General features: G+C 40.7%; 1 protein-coding gene across 1 annotated transcript in view; it reads right to left on the reverse strand.

Moving 5' to 3' along the window:
* Positions 1 to 7,079, reverse strand: part of slco3a1a (solute carrier organic anion transporter family member 3A1a) — a 42,844-nt gene extending 35,765 nt beyond the window's left edge. Inside the window, exon 1 of the mRNA XM_080504494.1 lies at positions 6,461 to 7,079. Coding sequence (XP_080360620.1) covers positions 6,461 to 6,619 — 159 coding nt within the window. The 5' untranslated portion in view covers positions 6,620 to 7,079. The remainder of the gene's footprint in view (positions 1 to 6,460) is intronic.
* Between the last annotated feature and the right edge of the window lie 9,822 nt (positions 7,080 to 16,901).

Consider the following 16,901-nt stretch of genomic DNA (forward strand, 5'->3'; position numbering starts at 1 on the left):
TCTTTCCACTGGAAGGTCCTGACTAATGAGCTGTTCAGATGTTGCACACTGTAGCCCCTCCCTACTAACAGGCCTCTGCTTCTGGTTTGCCGGGCAGTCAACGCGACTCATCACGAGCGCCTCTTACACCAGCTGCCATCCACACCAGAGACAGTGCCAACAAGTCACTTCCAGAGGAAGCTAACATGGTGGGAAGGTCATTTGGCAGACACAGTTGGTCACATTCACTGGTTAGTGACCAAAACTGTGGACACGCGTCTATTAGGGGGGTATGCAAAGAAAATTAAACTTGTGAGACAGTTGAATGCCATAAAACATTCAAATGGACAGCATTATATTAGCAATACTCTATTAAATGTGAATGAATGTGATAAAATGAAGCGAGGACATGTTTGCTTGTGATACGTGGGAACAGTCTCTTCCTGCGATGTGAACCAGTGTCACAGTAAAAATGCTATTTATAAACTTGGCACAAAGTGTCCTTGGGAGGCCACCACATTTTTCCATTTCTCAACTGGCTTGTTTAAAAAGTTTTGATTGAGCTCTGAAAAAAAAAAATGTCAAAGATCCTAAAACATAAACACACTTCTTTAAAAAAAAAAAAAGTAATTATTTTTAAGTAGGAGATTTTACAATAACATCCAGTTTGTGGTTTTGCTTTTTTCCATTGAATACTCAATTATGTACAATTTTAAATGCGCAGTTGGTTTAGGTTTCCAAGTTGTTTGAGTACATTGAATTATCATTGTGACGCCAGCAGCTCAGTATCTTTATCACATGGGGGAAAAAAAAAAAACATGTAAGAAATTCAGCACCGAGTGACTAATATTCATGAAATATTCATGATGTTCTTTTCCCACATTTGGTTGCACTCGGCATCTATCCATCAGTTCACACGTTACATCTGAGAAATACACTGCATGTTACTGAGAGGCGACAAATTCAAGGAAGGACTAATACAAACTTGCCTTGGCAAAGTTTGACGCTCAACTCGCTGCGATTTCGTTAAGAGACCACTCCCATCAGGATAGAGATATTTCAAGGTTGGTTCCACATTAGCAACCTTTTACTAACTTGCAGTGCCTCGGCAACTATGCAATCTGTATGGAAACTACAGCATGACAAAAATGCAGGATTCCTGTCGCAGGAGGGATCAAATATTCAGGACTGGAGATGCAAACATCAAACATTGTGAAAGATTATCAGACCACATCACCTTATTGTATTTTTTTTTTTTTAAATCATTCTTTTGAGTCAAAGACACTCACCCATCTTTGTCACGAGAGCAGAATCTGCTTCTGTGGAACTATCAATAAATTATCTCTGCTGAGAACCATAAACTGACAGTCATTGTCAGCCACACCTCTATTTCCTTGTGTTTTTATATTTCCTGTGAACAGGCCTGATCAGGTCTTAGAATGAACAATAACAATCACAACGTCTTACTTCATTCTGTTCGTGTTTAACACAAAGCTAAAGCTTAAACTGTTACAATGTGCAGTTTTTTTTAATAATTCATAAAACCGCTTTTGATCAAACTTGTTGAACCAAACTCTAAGGCGACTGTGAATGAATGGTGCCATCCAAACCAAACAAGAAAACTGAGTCTGTTCTCAGTGCGTCAATAAATTAAATCACACCAATCACACCATATATTTGTTTGGAACGGAAGTGCCGCTATCGATACACCGATACATGTTTTATTAACGGCTGGTGATGTCTTAACTGATAAAAATCCAGAGTACAAAGGTGTCGCATTTAGCTCAGCACAGAGCACCATTGTTGGAATGATGTCATATCTGATAACAACGTTTGATCCCAATGTCACGCATGTCAGTGTAAATATGAGCGAATGAGGTTAGAGTTTACTTTCTTCTGTCAAAATGACATTGTAGGGCTGATAAATAACCCCTGTAACACTTCATCATCGTATTTATGCAGATTATTGCTGCCTTGTTTGATCCCAAAGTTGATGCACACAGTTTGGAATGTCACTGTCAACATAAAAAAAAAAAATATATATATATATATTATTATATACGGTACTTGTTTTGTCATACGAGTTTAAAAGAAGTTATTTTCTGTGACCTTTACGAGTCTGAAGTACAGGTCATTCCTGCAGCAGCTCTGAACACAACTGCAGTCATTCCTTCACTATGGATCACAGCGCGGGGAGGATGATAGTTCGTGCCGGAGTCCTTCAGTAAAGTTCAGTGGATGGAAAGCTTCAGAATGAGTCAAAGCTTTTTTTCTGCCCTTTCGGTGTCTCTTTCTCACAAACGCAAACCAATTAAATTGGTTGCATTCATGCCTGGCTGACTCCGCCCGGCTGCCACATGATCACGGACATCATCGCATTATGCTTTTAGAGACAACACCAACCTGTTGACACTGCAGCTTAGCGATATCATCGCGGCAATCGAGTACAGCAGCACAGGGAGGAGAGTGCTCATTATCCAATCCAATCAGATCGCATCCTGTTATTGAGGGAGGTAAGTGAACGTGTGTGACTGGCAGCTTGTGTAACAGAAACTCTCGGGAATGATTTATGTTCCCGTGCGCAGGATCAACATGTTTGTGCTCTCCCTTTCTGGCTTTACCATAAAGCTTTCCAGGAGGATTTAAAACGGCACAAATTATATAGGAAAAACTGAGTAGAATGCATACTGGTCATCAGCCACAGCCGCATTTAACCAAATCACAACCCAGGCCTCTGGAAATGTCTAATCTGTTGCACGGCAACAAAACAAACCTCGTCATGCTGCCCGACACAGGAGCAAGCCTTGTATGAGCACAAGGAATCCCCAATTTCACGGTGCATACAAGGGTCCATACACTCTACATATGGACATAGATAACACTACATGTGGCTGTATTATCAGCAGGCAGAAAGAAAAAAAAAAAAAAGCTGTTCACTGCTGATATTCACTTCAGGACATTAAGGTTTTAGTGCTAATGTAAAAGTGCTGAAATCGTGCTATTTGTGATGGCCCAGCAGCTGTTTATAAGTAAAGCTTCAGTTATTTAGAATGATTTCCTCTCAGTTTTCAGTTTTACGAGGTGTCGCTCACTGAAGGTTGACTGAAGGTTACATAAATGTACTTTAACTGCACTGAATGAGCTCTTTTTTTAAGAACGAACATGTAGAATTAGACCATTCTAATCATGGGTACACTATTTATTTCATGTTGTTTTAAAAAAGGGGTGACCTTCATGTTGGCAGGACACATAACCAGTTCAATTCCAGGTTGTCTATACATCGCATAACAAAATCAAGTAAACATAAAATGAAAATAAATAAATAGAGCAAAATAATTGTTTTGTCCTACCCCCCCTACAAACACCTGAAACGGTGCATTCTAATGCACTGTGGACGACAAAATTGCAACATGTGATAACTGAACCAATATGAAGATGGTTTGTGGGGCCAGACTGAATCTTTTTACGGCTGGTTTTGGCCCACGGGCCTTATGTTTGACCGAAGAGAGCATATAAGATATATACAGCATCTACCAGGATTTAATACTTCTTATATACCATTCACTGTCACAGTTAAGAGTCGTCAATAAAGACGTTTGGACCGATTGAAGGTCAACAAAACTCATGACAATGTGCTTAGATGTCTAAAAATCACACAATTGCTGAATATCTCCTCTATTTAGATTAAAGATTCTCCCTCTGGGATTAATAATGTGTTTTCTATTCTATACGTCCAGTTTGGTCAGTATCAGTGACTGAGCTGCTGGCCTATTAAGTAACAGTTCTATGAGCAGCTGATTTAGGGTTTAACCACTAAAAATAAAACAAATTGGATTTTTTTTTTTGTGCCACCTCTCATTGGGGCAGAGTTGGCCTTGTGGTTTCCTTGTGAGTTCATCAGTTCAAAACCCACAGTTCACCACTGTGGGTCCATGAGCAAGGCCCTTAACCCCACAAAACAGCTTCGGTTGAATCAGGAAGGGCCAAATCACACACCAGCCAAGAGAGACAGCAGTGAAAAGTCTCACTTGAAACCAAGAACCTTTCCATTTTCAAACTATTGAATGAACTATTGAATTCACAAGAGTAACCCACTTCGCCTCACTGCGTTTGCCCTTTACTGGAACGGTGATCAGTCCAAGCATTACTCTGCCTTCGCTAAGGATCAGCTGGTATCGGCTCTAACCTCTAACCATGCTAAATTGGATAAAGCAGTATAGAAGATGGGTCTGAGAGATACAATTTAATCACTAAAGTGTAACTATTTTCATGCCGGTTGTAAAAATTTCTGGCCCAACGGTGACAATAAAAAAAATAGCTACTGCTCATCCTTCTACCATGGCATCGCCACCAGAGCTCAGATCCACTTCAAAGGTAAAATCGAACTCAGTGAATGCCTGGAAATAGAAAAGAAGCCAGCAGGTCCACAGGACCGACACCTGTGTCTCAGCTCTGCTGTATGTATTTGTGCGGGTTAAAAGTCGAGCTGCTAAATCAGGGCAAGCAGCACTTTGCTAAGTGTCTTGTAGAGTAAGCTGCTCACAGAAAGCAACGAGGCCATGATAGTCCACTTTTGTCACTCCGCTGCCAGCAAACACTCTTAAGTGCCGTCATCCAATCAGAGATGCCACAGTCGCTCAAGCAGGTCGACAAGCAGCTCGTCAGATTGTCACTGCGCCAGGACCGAATGTCCTGTAAATTCATTCTCTTGATTTTGACAAAGGCAGGACAAAAAAAAAGCTGCATGTGTTTGTTTAATTCTTCCTCTCACTTCCAGGTCTGTGCTTCACTTATTGTTTAAACAGGTGTCCATAATGAATGTGACATATATCAGAACTGCCACTTTCAGTTGTACAACAAAAAAAAAAAAGTTCCTCTTTCTTTTTTTATTCAGACAGACTGAGTTGTACCAGCTTGCCGTGCCGCTGCTCAGAGCCGCAGGATTCTTGATGCTCAGCAGATCCAGCAACTGGGAAGATAAGATGTTCCACTCCAAATATGGCTGAGGCATTTAGCAAAGGATTTAGTCTATTAATTGGGAATGAGCAGAGGAATCAGCAAGAATCTGGGAGAATAAACATGGCTAATGTCGAAACTAAATGTTCGCAGCGGTGGCCCGAGGCTGTGAAGCTCCTCTGGGATGCTTTGAGGAAAATTTCAGGGCACATCAGGGAGCTTTGTTGCAAAAAAAAATAAAAAAATAAAATCTATATTTGGAGTGGCTGTGTGCGCTGGATTTGTTTCCATTTTATTATCTTCATTGCAACAGTGTTGGGAATACGTATAACTATTCATCAAAAAAAAGTATTTGCCATGCCACACTGATAATGCTACAAATGCACAAAAGAGAAAGTGAAAACGCATAAAACTAAAAGATCAGGAAACAAGGGGACTGAGAAGGGAGTTGACCTCAAATGACATTGTGTACTATATTGTTCCAATCTATTAAAATTTTAATAGGTCTGCTAAACAGAGACACTTCAGGCGCATTGTGAGTCATATACAAACAAATGGAAACATATTTTAATGTAGACAGGGGTTTTCAGAGTGTGGGAGGTTTGAATCAGACACCCAACTCACTCTGCACATACTTTGGCTCATACCATTAAGTATTTTTTGGGCAGTTTTTTTTTTGGTTGAGTCTGACTTCCATATCTTTTTCAAATCACAAGAAAAATATTGTTACTGTAACATTTCTTGGGATCAGTAGTCATTAACAAAAATTGCTAGCCGTGCGAGGTAGACATTACTATATAGTATGTGATTGCCAGAACTGCCACATCCACGATTTTACACTGAGTATTGGGAGGAGGGGGGGGTGATAGCTTGAATGACTGACTTGTATTATGACTTTGAATACAGTCAATGGTAACTGATATGTTGGGGTTCGAGAAGTCTTGTGTAAAAAAAACAAGTTATGGAATATATTTTAGAGAAGACCAGGTGTTTTCAAAGTGTATCTGGGTTAAATAACTCTCCAAATGCACATGCTTTGGCCAACCAAATAGACATTTTTGATTGATTGGTGGACTTCCTTATATTTTTCACATTATAGGATGTTATTATTGATGGGATCAATAGTCAATAAAAAACATCATCCACACCAGTTGGAATATTTTATCTTAAAGATCTACTGCGGTTTATATATAAATATATATGGACATATGAAAAGGAGGCTTTGACCTTGAATGACATTTTGGTGTGAAATTGTCTTTTATTACCATCTTAAAGATGTTCAGATCAAATATATTTGCGGCTAAACGAGAAAAAGACTAGTTTTGAGTGCATTCTGTGGAAACTCCAGCACGGGCAGATTGAGTTGTGCCACATGAGATGAATTACCAGATAAACACATGGAGATTTTCTTATTATAATGACTAACAGAGGAATGTGACTCCATAGAGGAGAAAGATCCCCGTGTCCCTGTTTAGTTTGAATAAAACATTTAAAAAAGGGCAGCAAAAACACTGTGAGGACTTACCAGGTACGCTCCGACGGTACCCTGTGCCAACATGAGGGCGCATTCCGATATCAAGAATATCTTGATATTTGAGAAGCAGGAGGACTTTTTGCGGGGACCGTCTCCTTGTAGCATGTCCCCGCTGCTCCGGTCCGAGTCCCGGTGCTTCTTCACCTGCATGGTGCCGCCTCTCCCGTGGCACTACGAGACGAACCGGAGCTCACAGGAGGACGACCCGCGGGGAGAAAGACGAAAAAAACAAGAAGAAGAAGAAAGAAAGAAGAGGGAGACACTGTGGCAGGTACAGCGTTTCGATTTCCGAACCGTCCCCCTTCTCCTGGAGGCTACATCCGCGGCGCAGCTTCAACAAACCGTCCGTCTCTACATCCAAACTCCGCGGGGCTCCGGCGGCCGGCTGCTCCTCTACACATCGCCTCCCGGACGGGGCGCCCGGGCGAGGGGACGCACATTTCCGTCGAATCGCATGTTTCCGCCGCAGAGAGCTAGGGGGGAGTGCGGCGGCGGTTGAAGGGGCTACGTCAAGGGTTTTCCCGCTCCTGTTTCCTCGTCTCCTCCAACTCTCACCGCTCCGGACCGTCACGGTCCTCCACACAGCCCGGCGCGTGCTGCGTGTCCGCGCGCTCCCTCCTGCTCGCTCCCTCCGCCTCCTCTGTGAGCACGTGCACGGCCCTGGAGGGCGGGTATTAAGCGAGGAGCAGTTTAGAGACGCTGGAGCGTCACAACTTTACTCAACTTAAAACAACACATATGTTTGCGTGTGTTATTTATCTTTCAGATTAACTTTACAGGTTAGATCAGTAGTTCTTGGTTGGTGAGAAGCTCATGTGTCCAAATAGTTTGAACGTTCTCCTAATGTGTGTGTGTGTGTGTGTGTGTGTGTGTGTGTGTGTGTGTGTGTGTGTGTGTGTGTGTGTGTGTGTGTGTGTGTGTGTGTGTGTGTGTGTGTGTGTGTATGTTTTCCTCTGATTTCCTCCATCCATCCAACAATCCATCAATCTTCTGACTTATATCCAGATCAGAACAGCAGGGTTGAAGGTAATCCCATCTAACTATCACTGATGGCAGGTTACATCCTGGACAGGTCACCAGTTCACCAGAGAACATGTGAACACCACATGCACCATGGTCCACAAATATTAATCAGTGACCTTAAATTTCCCTCGGTGTGAATGTGGGTTTGTCTCTCTGTTGGCCCGGTAAGGGACTGGTGACTTGTACTGGGTGGATGCTGCCCTTGCCCATATTTAGCTGGAATTGGCTTTTGCACCCTTCTACCCTGAACAGGGTGGAGTGGAATAGAACATGGATAGGTTCATAGATCAGTGATTCTCAAATGGTGTGCACCTGAAAGGATGTAGCCTCCGAAACTGAAACAGCATTTAGACCAAATTCTGAAACTGCACCTCAGTAGGGTTGATTTCTATTTCATATTTGTGCAAGACAACACAGCTGAACACTTCAAATCGGACAAAGTTACTGAAGCAAAGATATTATTTGGTTTTAATTGAATAGCAGTCGACTGAACGATGTTCGTAAAATAGATTATTAACTCTCAGCTTTTTCTGGGGGGGGGGAGTTGTTTTGTGTATGTTGATCTCGTGTAACACAAATGTTTTGTCTACTGCAGGCCACAGATTTGTGACCTCGGTGACACCGAGGTCACAAATCCATAACAATTGAGATACATTAGACTAATGAGTCCACCTTGCGGGACTCTGACTGTGAATGTTGCCTGAATAGTAGACAGGTGTGGCAACATTTAAAAAGTTAAATGAAGTCTTTATACCTGAAAGTATGGTGAACTGGTCGTGGTTCAAAGTTGAAAGAGTTTTAGGACTTTAGAACCTTTAAGGTAAGTTGAAGGGTTTTCCCAGCCACTTCAATGTGTGGCTGGGAAAACCCAGTTTAAAAGATAAGGTTAAGTTTACAAAGAGGTTTAAAAAGTTGAATGTTTGAAAAGTTGAATTGCTTCAATTGGTGAAGGTTTTTAAAATGGTGGGCACACTTCTGAATCCAAAATACAGCAGTTCATGCAGTTTCTGTGTGGAGTTTGCATGTTCTCCCCATGTGTGTGTGGGTTTCCTCTGTGTACTCCGGTTTCCTCCCACAGTCCAAAAACATGCATGTGAGGTCAACTGGTGACTTTGAATTGCCCCTGGGTGTGAATGTGTGTGTGTGTGTGTGTGTGTGTGTGTGTGTGTGTGTGTGTGTGTGTGTGTGTGTGTGTGTGTGTGTGTGTGTGTGTGTGTGTGTGTGTGTGTGTGTGTGTGTGTGTGTGTTTGCCCTGTGACAGCCTGGCGACCTGTCCAGGGTGTATAAGCTGGATAGACAATGCCTTATCTGTATCAAAACTTTCAATTCAACAACACAACAATAGTTTTCTTTCCAAACCTTACAAATAAACAAATAAAGAATTGATGTAATGTTCCGAATAGCTCATATCTTTGAGAAAATCCTGGTTGAACAAAGAATCTCTTACAGTTTGTTTTTTTCGGTGTAATGTAAACAATAAAACAGTAGCCTCACATACATAATTGTTTAGCTTACTAAAAAAAGCTGTATTTTTCTCTAGGTTTTTTTTCCACAGTGATTTTCGCTATCAATGTAAGTTCTGGCACCTATTTGTTCTGTGTTTTGGCATTTTGTGGGAAGATTAGATGCCATGCCACTCTGACGTCTGCTCCCTGTTTGTGAGTGTAATAGCAGCCCGCAGGGCAGCCTCTAGGGATTATGTCACCCACAACAAGGTACAGTAGTATTCTGTGCAAAGCGTCAGTCAGTTTAATTACATGCTTAATAGGTGCTGGCAAAAAAGAAAAAAGAAAACTAGACATGCAGTATTCATGAATATATAAAACACAGACACCCTGACACGACAGACAGCATGTGAAAAGTGGGCATAAATGATACAGGGGATGTTTGGTGATTCAGTAGTGAAAAGCCAACCAACATTTGACATTGAAGGTTAAAAATTTAACTCACATTAACATTTTAAATCACAAAATCAACATTCTTAGAAAGTGTGTGGATTCATGCACTGACAATGAGGAAGAAACAAACAATTTACACATCTATGATATAGTTTTGCAATAAAAATGCAGTCATTACATTAAAACTGAATCAGGTTTTGTAATAGTGAGACATAGAGTTAAGATTTGACTTTAAGTGTGACAAACCTGGGTTGAATCTTATTTGCTGCAGGGAATGCAACATGGCTACTAGCAAAGCCTGGGGTGCAAGTTGCAATAGTTTGCTGTGTTGAAACAGTAAAAGAAAGCAGCCTCCCAGACACCACTGCTACCACAACCACTACTACTACTACTACCACTACTACTACTACTACTACTACTACTACTACTAATACTACTACTACTACTACTAATACGATATCACATCCAAACTGAATAAAAACATGCATTCAGTCATGCAACATGATTTGACCTAATTCCCCATACGGCAGCAGTATGTCCATGTCAGTCAAGCCAGTCATGACCCACAAAATATTTCTTTAAAGCCCTTCTTCTCTACCTGCTTCATCCACAGAGTTACGAGTGTTGATCCCCACCCCAGCCATATCCGCGCGAAATGCCGACAAGTACACCTTCAACGGGAAATCAGCCCATCAAAAGGCTAAAACACTGACATTTACCCTGAAACACACTCGCAACTATTTACAGTTAGGTGGATTGATTCAGCCTCACAACCCTCATGTTTGGATCAGAGTACCAAGCAGGCACAGTGAGAACAAGCCAACCTCATACAGAAGGACTGGCAGGTTCAAAACGTTCAACGCTAACCATGGGTTCATTGTGCAATGTGTTGAGTATTATGAGGATTATTGCTATTCTCATGGTCGATTGAACTAATTTACTCAAAATTATTATAATTTTTTTTCCGTGGGGTTCTTCCAAAGCAAAGACACTTGAAGGCAGTGAACGACCATTCAAGCCAAGGCTGTTGGCTTATTCACCTCATACTGTAGCCGACACGTGGCTTTTCGATCGTCTGGTTAAGAGTATTTAGCCATCTCTCAGCTGCGCAGTGTTACCTCACTTCCACAAACCAGATGATAACTTAACATACTTATGTGTTGGAAGAGAAAAGACAAAACATGTAGAACAGCAGGTTTACGAGAGTCACAAACAGTTTTGTAATTAGTTTTGTAGTCTGCGCTCACATCCTACAAACATGGCATCAAACATGTGAGCTGTAATCAGCTGTTAAGTCACCTTGTGCTGGGCCGTTGGGGATGGGAGCAGACTTCAAAAGCAACATGTCATCAACCAACAATGGACTTAGTTGCCAATCCTGTTTGTGAGACAATCTTAAAATAGCTGACATGTCAACAATGTGTTGTTATTTTCACAACATCAGAGACAATTTCAATTGCAGTGATGCTGTAGACGTTTTCAACATCGACAAGCTCGGCAAGTCAGACACTCAAATGGTGGAGAAACTGGAAAAAAGAATTGTCAATGCAAATAACCTCCATGGTTGCTGTTGCAGCTGTGCAGGTCACGCGCTCTTTGAAGCAATCAGTTTTGCTCCTGAAACTTTCCTGTGGCTCAAAGATTTACATTTCCCATAACATTGCTCATTTAGCCTTCAATGTTTCAGCGTTTACTCATATTAAGGCGTCGCCTCTCAGCTGGAAGTCAACACTAAAATGTGGTTTGTATGATTGAGCCATCAGAAACTAAAATGGTCAGCTTGACAATCTACGGTTTGCTTTTCACATCAGGCCAAGCGTAGGAAGCTGCATGAAGAAGAGTGGGAGTGTCCGGTGGGCACTCTATTGTCACAATAACACTGTCTCTGGTATGAGTCTAGGTTGGGCTTGTGAAAAATTACCCAAATAATTGGAAATATCCAAAATATTTAATCATATTTATTTTATACATATTGATTTAATTATATATTTTTTTTAATCAAATAAAGCATTCTAATCATGTTTCAAACGTAGTCATAACAAACTGTAATTGAATTTGGCCTAAAATGGAGAAAAGAGCGCAAATTATAACAGCAATCGAAAAACAAACCACTTGCATGTCATTGAGGCCTTATTGCACTGCTTTTCACATGTCCCATAAAAAATAAATAAATTCACAGTTCATCAATCACCAGCTCATCTATTTGACCTTTTGCAGGTCTCCTGCTGCTGCTGCATCTAAAGCTGTCTGCACACCCAGTCAGAAAACTCCTGCAGCCAATCATCACATTATGTGGTTCCATTACATCATAACCTGTGGCAATACCTCATCCCATCATTATAGGAGAAATGAAAACAGAATAATCCGATAATGAATGTTGGAAACACAGGGCACTCATCACTATTCATCCCATATGTTTGTTGAAGTCTTGAGAGCGGTGTGAAGTGAGTAATTATTTCATAAGTTGATAAAACTTGAATCTTAGAATGGCAAAATACAATAAAAACCTTATTTAGAGTACAATACAAAGTACAGCAATAATGTTATGGTATCTCTATGATGTATATGATATGTATTGTGGATGGATATTATTATTATTATTATTATTATTATTATTGTTGTTGTTGATAATAATAATAATAATAATAATTCTCTTAGTGAACAAAGGATAAAGGTTCTTGCCTTTAAATAAGATTTTGGTTTAAATCTATTTTGTTTGTCTCAGTAAAAAGCACCTACAAGTGATGGAGTTGTGTGTGGTGCTGTATAAATAAAGAAAAATTGAATTGAATTGTTAACTATATTAAGAAAATCAAATCAACAGTAGGACTAAGAGAAGTTAAAAAGACCTTCTTTGTTAACTGTTATCGCTCAGTTTGAGTCATGCCACATTAAAGATAAATGAGATATTATAGCATAAACGCAGCTGGATAGTTTTCTCACAATAAAGGGAAACATGGAATAGCAGCATGACATCTACCCTGCAAGCTATATTTTACAGTGAGGAGGAAGGTTTCTAAGTCCTGCTATTACTGTAAGGTGTTAGGTAAAAGCATACAAAGCAGCAGAAACTGGTTTATTTATTTTTTTTTTTTTAAATCCACTCTATATTAATGGTTAGATGCAGCTCAAATATGCTGTTTTTTTGACGATCAAGCAAGCTCAGACAGAACCTATGACTGCGGATGATAACAGAACAGCTCTGCCCTATAAGACAGGTTAGACACAGGTTTATTGAAGAGAAAATTATCAGTTTACTGCTATGCAAGTCACAAAGTTGTGTGTCATGCTTGCATTTTGTATTTAGATGTTGTCAGAAGTCTGACTGTGGCACACGACACCCAACTGGTGTCACTAATGCTTATTGTTGTTCAAAGCAATTGTAATATATTTATTGTGCATCAGGAATACAATTATTCAATCGGGCTCTTAACAGTGTTGTCATAGGGGTGTCATTCAAAGCGCGATAACACAAATGTTATAACTCTTGTCTATCTTGCGTTAGAATGGAGATGTTACACTTCTCGATGTTGTCTACTCACTCTCTCAGCACTTTCCCTCAACAGTTACTGTGTCGGAAGACCTTGGGTTGGACCTTTTACTGATTGTTGTGCCTCCACCGCCTCAGCTTGAGGTGAATAGAAGATGTTTTTGTTGCCCTGCTGTTGTGGTGATATTCTGCTGTATGTGTGCTACAGCCTTTAATGTTGAGAGGTTGTTTTTTTTTTCAGTGAAACTTGTTTTCAAAGATAGCATTGAGAGTCCAGCCCTGTGAGAACCGTGTAGAGAGGGTAGTTTTAACCATAGAACAGGCTGATGTCTTGCGCTTTCCTCCAATATTTTTTAATAGTGTATTTCGTATTAGTTTTGGTCCCTCTCGACCTTTTTAATGGCTATTTCTGTCAAAATGTAATATAACCCTTTATTTAAGCTGCAGTTTAATGACATTGTTGCACAAAATGCGAAATAGTGCAATGCAGAAGACGACTGCTTTGCGTAGTCTGTTGTAGATATGTTTGTTGGCACATGACAGGGTTTTAATCATGATTTGGTTACATTTTAGCAGCAGATGCATACCCGCAACTGTTTGGGGGTGGCAATCACTTTAATGTAGAAAAAAATAGAAGAATTCACGAAAACATCTTGTGCACATGCGTGTGCGCGCGCGCGTGTGTGTGTCCATGTGAGCACACCAATGTTTACATAAAGTAAACGTGCAGGGACATGAGTCAGGTAGTAACAGGCAGAGGGTGGAGACGGCTCGGACCGGTGCCAGGAATGTATGAATGGAGAAGCCTGCGGAGTATTGTTCTGCCCTCTGAAACAGCTGCTATTTATAGGATTTGGAAAAGGGTGGACTGTGGAAAAGAGGCCCAACCCATTGGCTGTGAGACAGTGGGAAAATTGAAGGAGTCTAAGGAATGACTGGTAGTACAATAACAATACTGTACTGTAACTTTCCTGTTTAATTTTGGGAGGAAAACATTCCTGTACTCCCCATTACTTCACCAGGGGAAAAAAAATCAAAGTGTTAAAAATATATAGGCATACAAAAAATGATCACTTTTCCCCTCTATTTTTGTATTTCATCACCTATATCATTAACTTAGAATTATGCTCATCACCTCATGTTTGTTCCCGAGTCTCATGTATCATATTAACATTGTCCAGTATTGCCTGGTATGATGAACGATCGCTGGCTCCCTTACATTTACTTCTCCTTTATATTGATCTTATATTATACTCTATGGCGTGACATAGAGGAAAATGAGACGCACTGTAACATTTGAAGGATGATGTCAATACAGCATCTCACCGACATTCACACAAAAAAGTAAATACTATGATGTTTTGTACTTTAGAACTGTAGGGGCAGGTCTTGCCTCGGGGGCACCAGAGCGCTTTGGGGGGGTGGGGGGGGGGTCTCTGCTTTTCCCCAGCATGATTCTTTTTCAGAATAATGAGTGGAACTTGTTTATTTTATACAGAGTATGTCTTTATTTCCACATAAACATACAAAGTAGATTAAAAAAGATTTAATTGCTGTGAATTTCCCCCCCCTCTTTATGGCTTCTTTTTAGTTCCACGGGAACTGACGTTATCTGCTCACTTTTATGATGTTACAACCTCTTGCCGAGTTAATGATTCATTGATCCCCACATCTCATGAAGCCTCACTTCAATAAATACTAAGTGTTCCTTTCAGGACCTGGATGCATCCTGAACACATGAGGTATGAAGGTGTGCAGTATGACCTGCGATGGGACTCAATGATGGGACTCTTCCTCTTTATCCTTTGTGAAGAGTATTTTTCTTACAGGTCCCTGTGTGGAAAGAGCCATAAAGCATTACATTCACAAAGCAACACTGTCTCTGATTTTTCATGGTCCACTGCCCTTTTTGGTCCCACACAGGGTTTCACCTCTGATGAAAGTCTCGGGACGGGCTCTCTGTCTGTTACCTGTAGCTGTCAAAATCGCTTTCTGTCTTTGTGGTAACACCAAAACTTCAAACACAAATTCAGACATGACCTGCACTCCAAACATCTGCACAGGTCCAGCTATAGTTTATTCATCTCAAGCTTGACCTGAGAGGGTTGTCCATTAAATATCACGGAAAGGGAAACTTATCATTGAACAGTCTTCATCCTGTCTGTCCTCTGGTCTTTAGCATCTATCTGAAAAACTCCTCCCTCATTCCACTGTGGTTTTTAATTTGATTAAACTTATCAGTAAATGTATTTTAAATGACAAGTGATTGGGTAAAATATGGTAGTCGCTGTGGCTCACCATTGACGCTGCGTAAAGATGGTATCTTGAGCTTGATAAATGTTTTTTTGTCATGCACATCGTATTATATTTTATATTCATTGATAGTAGTGAACTGTTTCTGTCAAAATGACTGATGCCCTCTTGGTCTGCGCTCTGGCAGAAAAAATGGTAAGGGGAAAAAAAAAGCACATTTAAGTATGGTCTTTCATTTCAGACAATAAATTGTAGTGAGCATTTAAGTTTGATTTGGCATTACATTTCTTGGCAAGAAGCAGCTGTAGACCCACATTTGTCCAAAGTGTGAAACACACTGAAAAGCATTTCTAAAACTTCAGCACTGTAAAGATGATGTGTGGACTTGTTTTGGAGAGCTTAGGGGAAAAAAAAGAGCTATCAATTTGATTTTGGGGAGGAAATCTCAAGTGTTTTTTTGTTTTCATGTTTTTTTTTTTTTTTTGTAAATTAAAAACACTATTGTAATACTTTTGTGTCCGTTAAAGCACTTCAGCTTTATTTAGTTTTTATGCTCAGACAAGCTAACTGGGTCTCGATCATGCAGTCATTCTAGTTCCTTGTCAAAGTTTTCTGTTTCAACAAACATGTTTTGATGTACTGCCAGTACCTTTCTTTGATTCAACCAAACACATATACGTACATATGTTGTGCATTTTTCCTATTTCTATGTATTTCTATGACAGAAACCGGTTCTGCATGAATTTCACTGCATGTTCAGGGACTAACAGCTTCCCTTTTTATTCTGGACTCAAAGCTGTCTCTTTCAGACCGATGCCCTGTCAGTCTGGCCTCGGGCACTGCAGAATCCAGCCAATCAGTGCTGCTGAGCTGAGCTGGAATTTTACCTGCGGGGAGCTGCCTCTGCAGAGCACAGCGCTCGCGAAAACACATACACTGTTGGGTGAGCAGTTCTTCGTGGAAACCCCCACCATCATATTTCCTGCGATGTCAAGACTCCTTCAGATGGCGTGCCAGCTTTCATGAACGCTTTTTTTTTTGTGGTGAGGATGGGCTTCAGCAAAAAGTCATGTGGAAACAAACTATACCACATGTTTTTGTTTGTCCTGGCATTATGAGAAAGCTAGGTTATTTATCTAAGGCTTTTAAAATATGTTGTCGCAATAAACAAAGTATATAGTGTAAAGCTAATGTGCATAAATGTAAAAATTTATTTGACCCCTTTAGCTGAATTTCAAGGTCAAGGCCAAAGTTAGCTTTATTGCTTGGTGGATGAGGAATCCATCCTGGAGTCTGCAGGTTCTGGCCCGGAGATTCAGCAGTAGGCTGGAGAAGGTGTGTGCGATGGGTGGATGTGCTACCCTGGAATGCAGAAAGGTGAGCAGGTAAACGTCATCATGGGAGGGTTAAGCTACACCAACATTCTTGCATGTGATGAGTTGCTTGGTTGTTGTTGTTGATTGCACGATTGCAGTTCATTCATCTGCTTGAGGAAATGTATTCACCAAATTGGCCCGTTGGCAGGCAGCCACATAGGGGGAGCCGAGGGTCTTGCTCAAGAACCCCCAGTGAATGTGGGATGAAACCGGAGTACCCAGAGGGAAACAGGTACAGGCCCCAGGCTGTATTCAAACCCACAACATTCTCACTGTGAGGCGAGAGCGCGAACCACTGTGCCACAAGTAGATAAATACTTTTGAATTCTGCACAGCTGGAAAAATTTCCCAACAAGTAGGGGGTTTCTGAAAGGTCACAGAACCTGATTTGA

The sequence above is a fragment of the Blennius ocellaris genome (assembly GCF_963422515.1).
Source record: "Blennius ocellaris genome assembly, chromosome: 11".
In the NCBI taxonomy this organism is placed as follows: Eukaryota; Metazoa; Chordata; class Actinopteri; order Blenniiformes; family Blenniidae; genus Blennius; species Blennius ocellaris.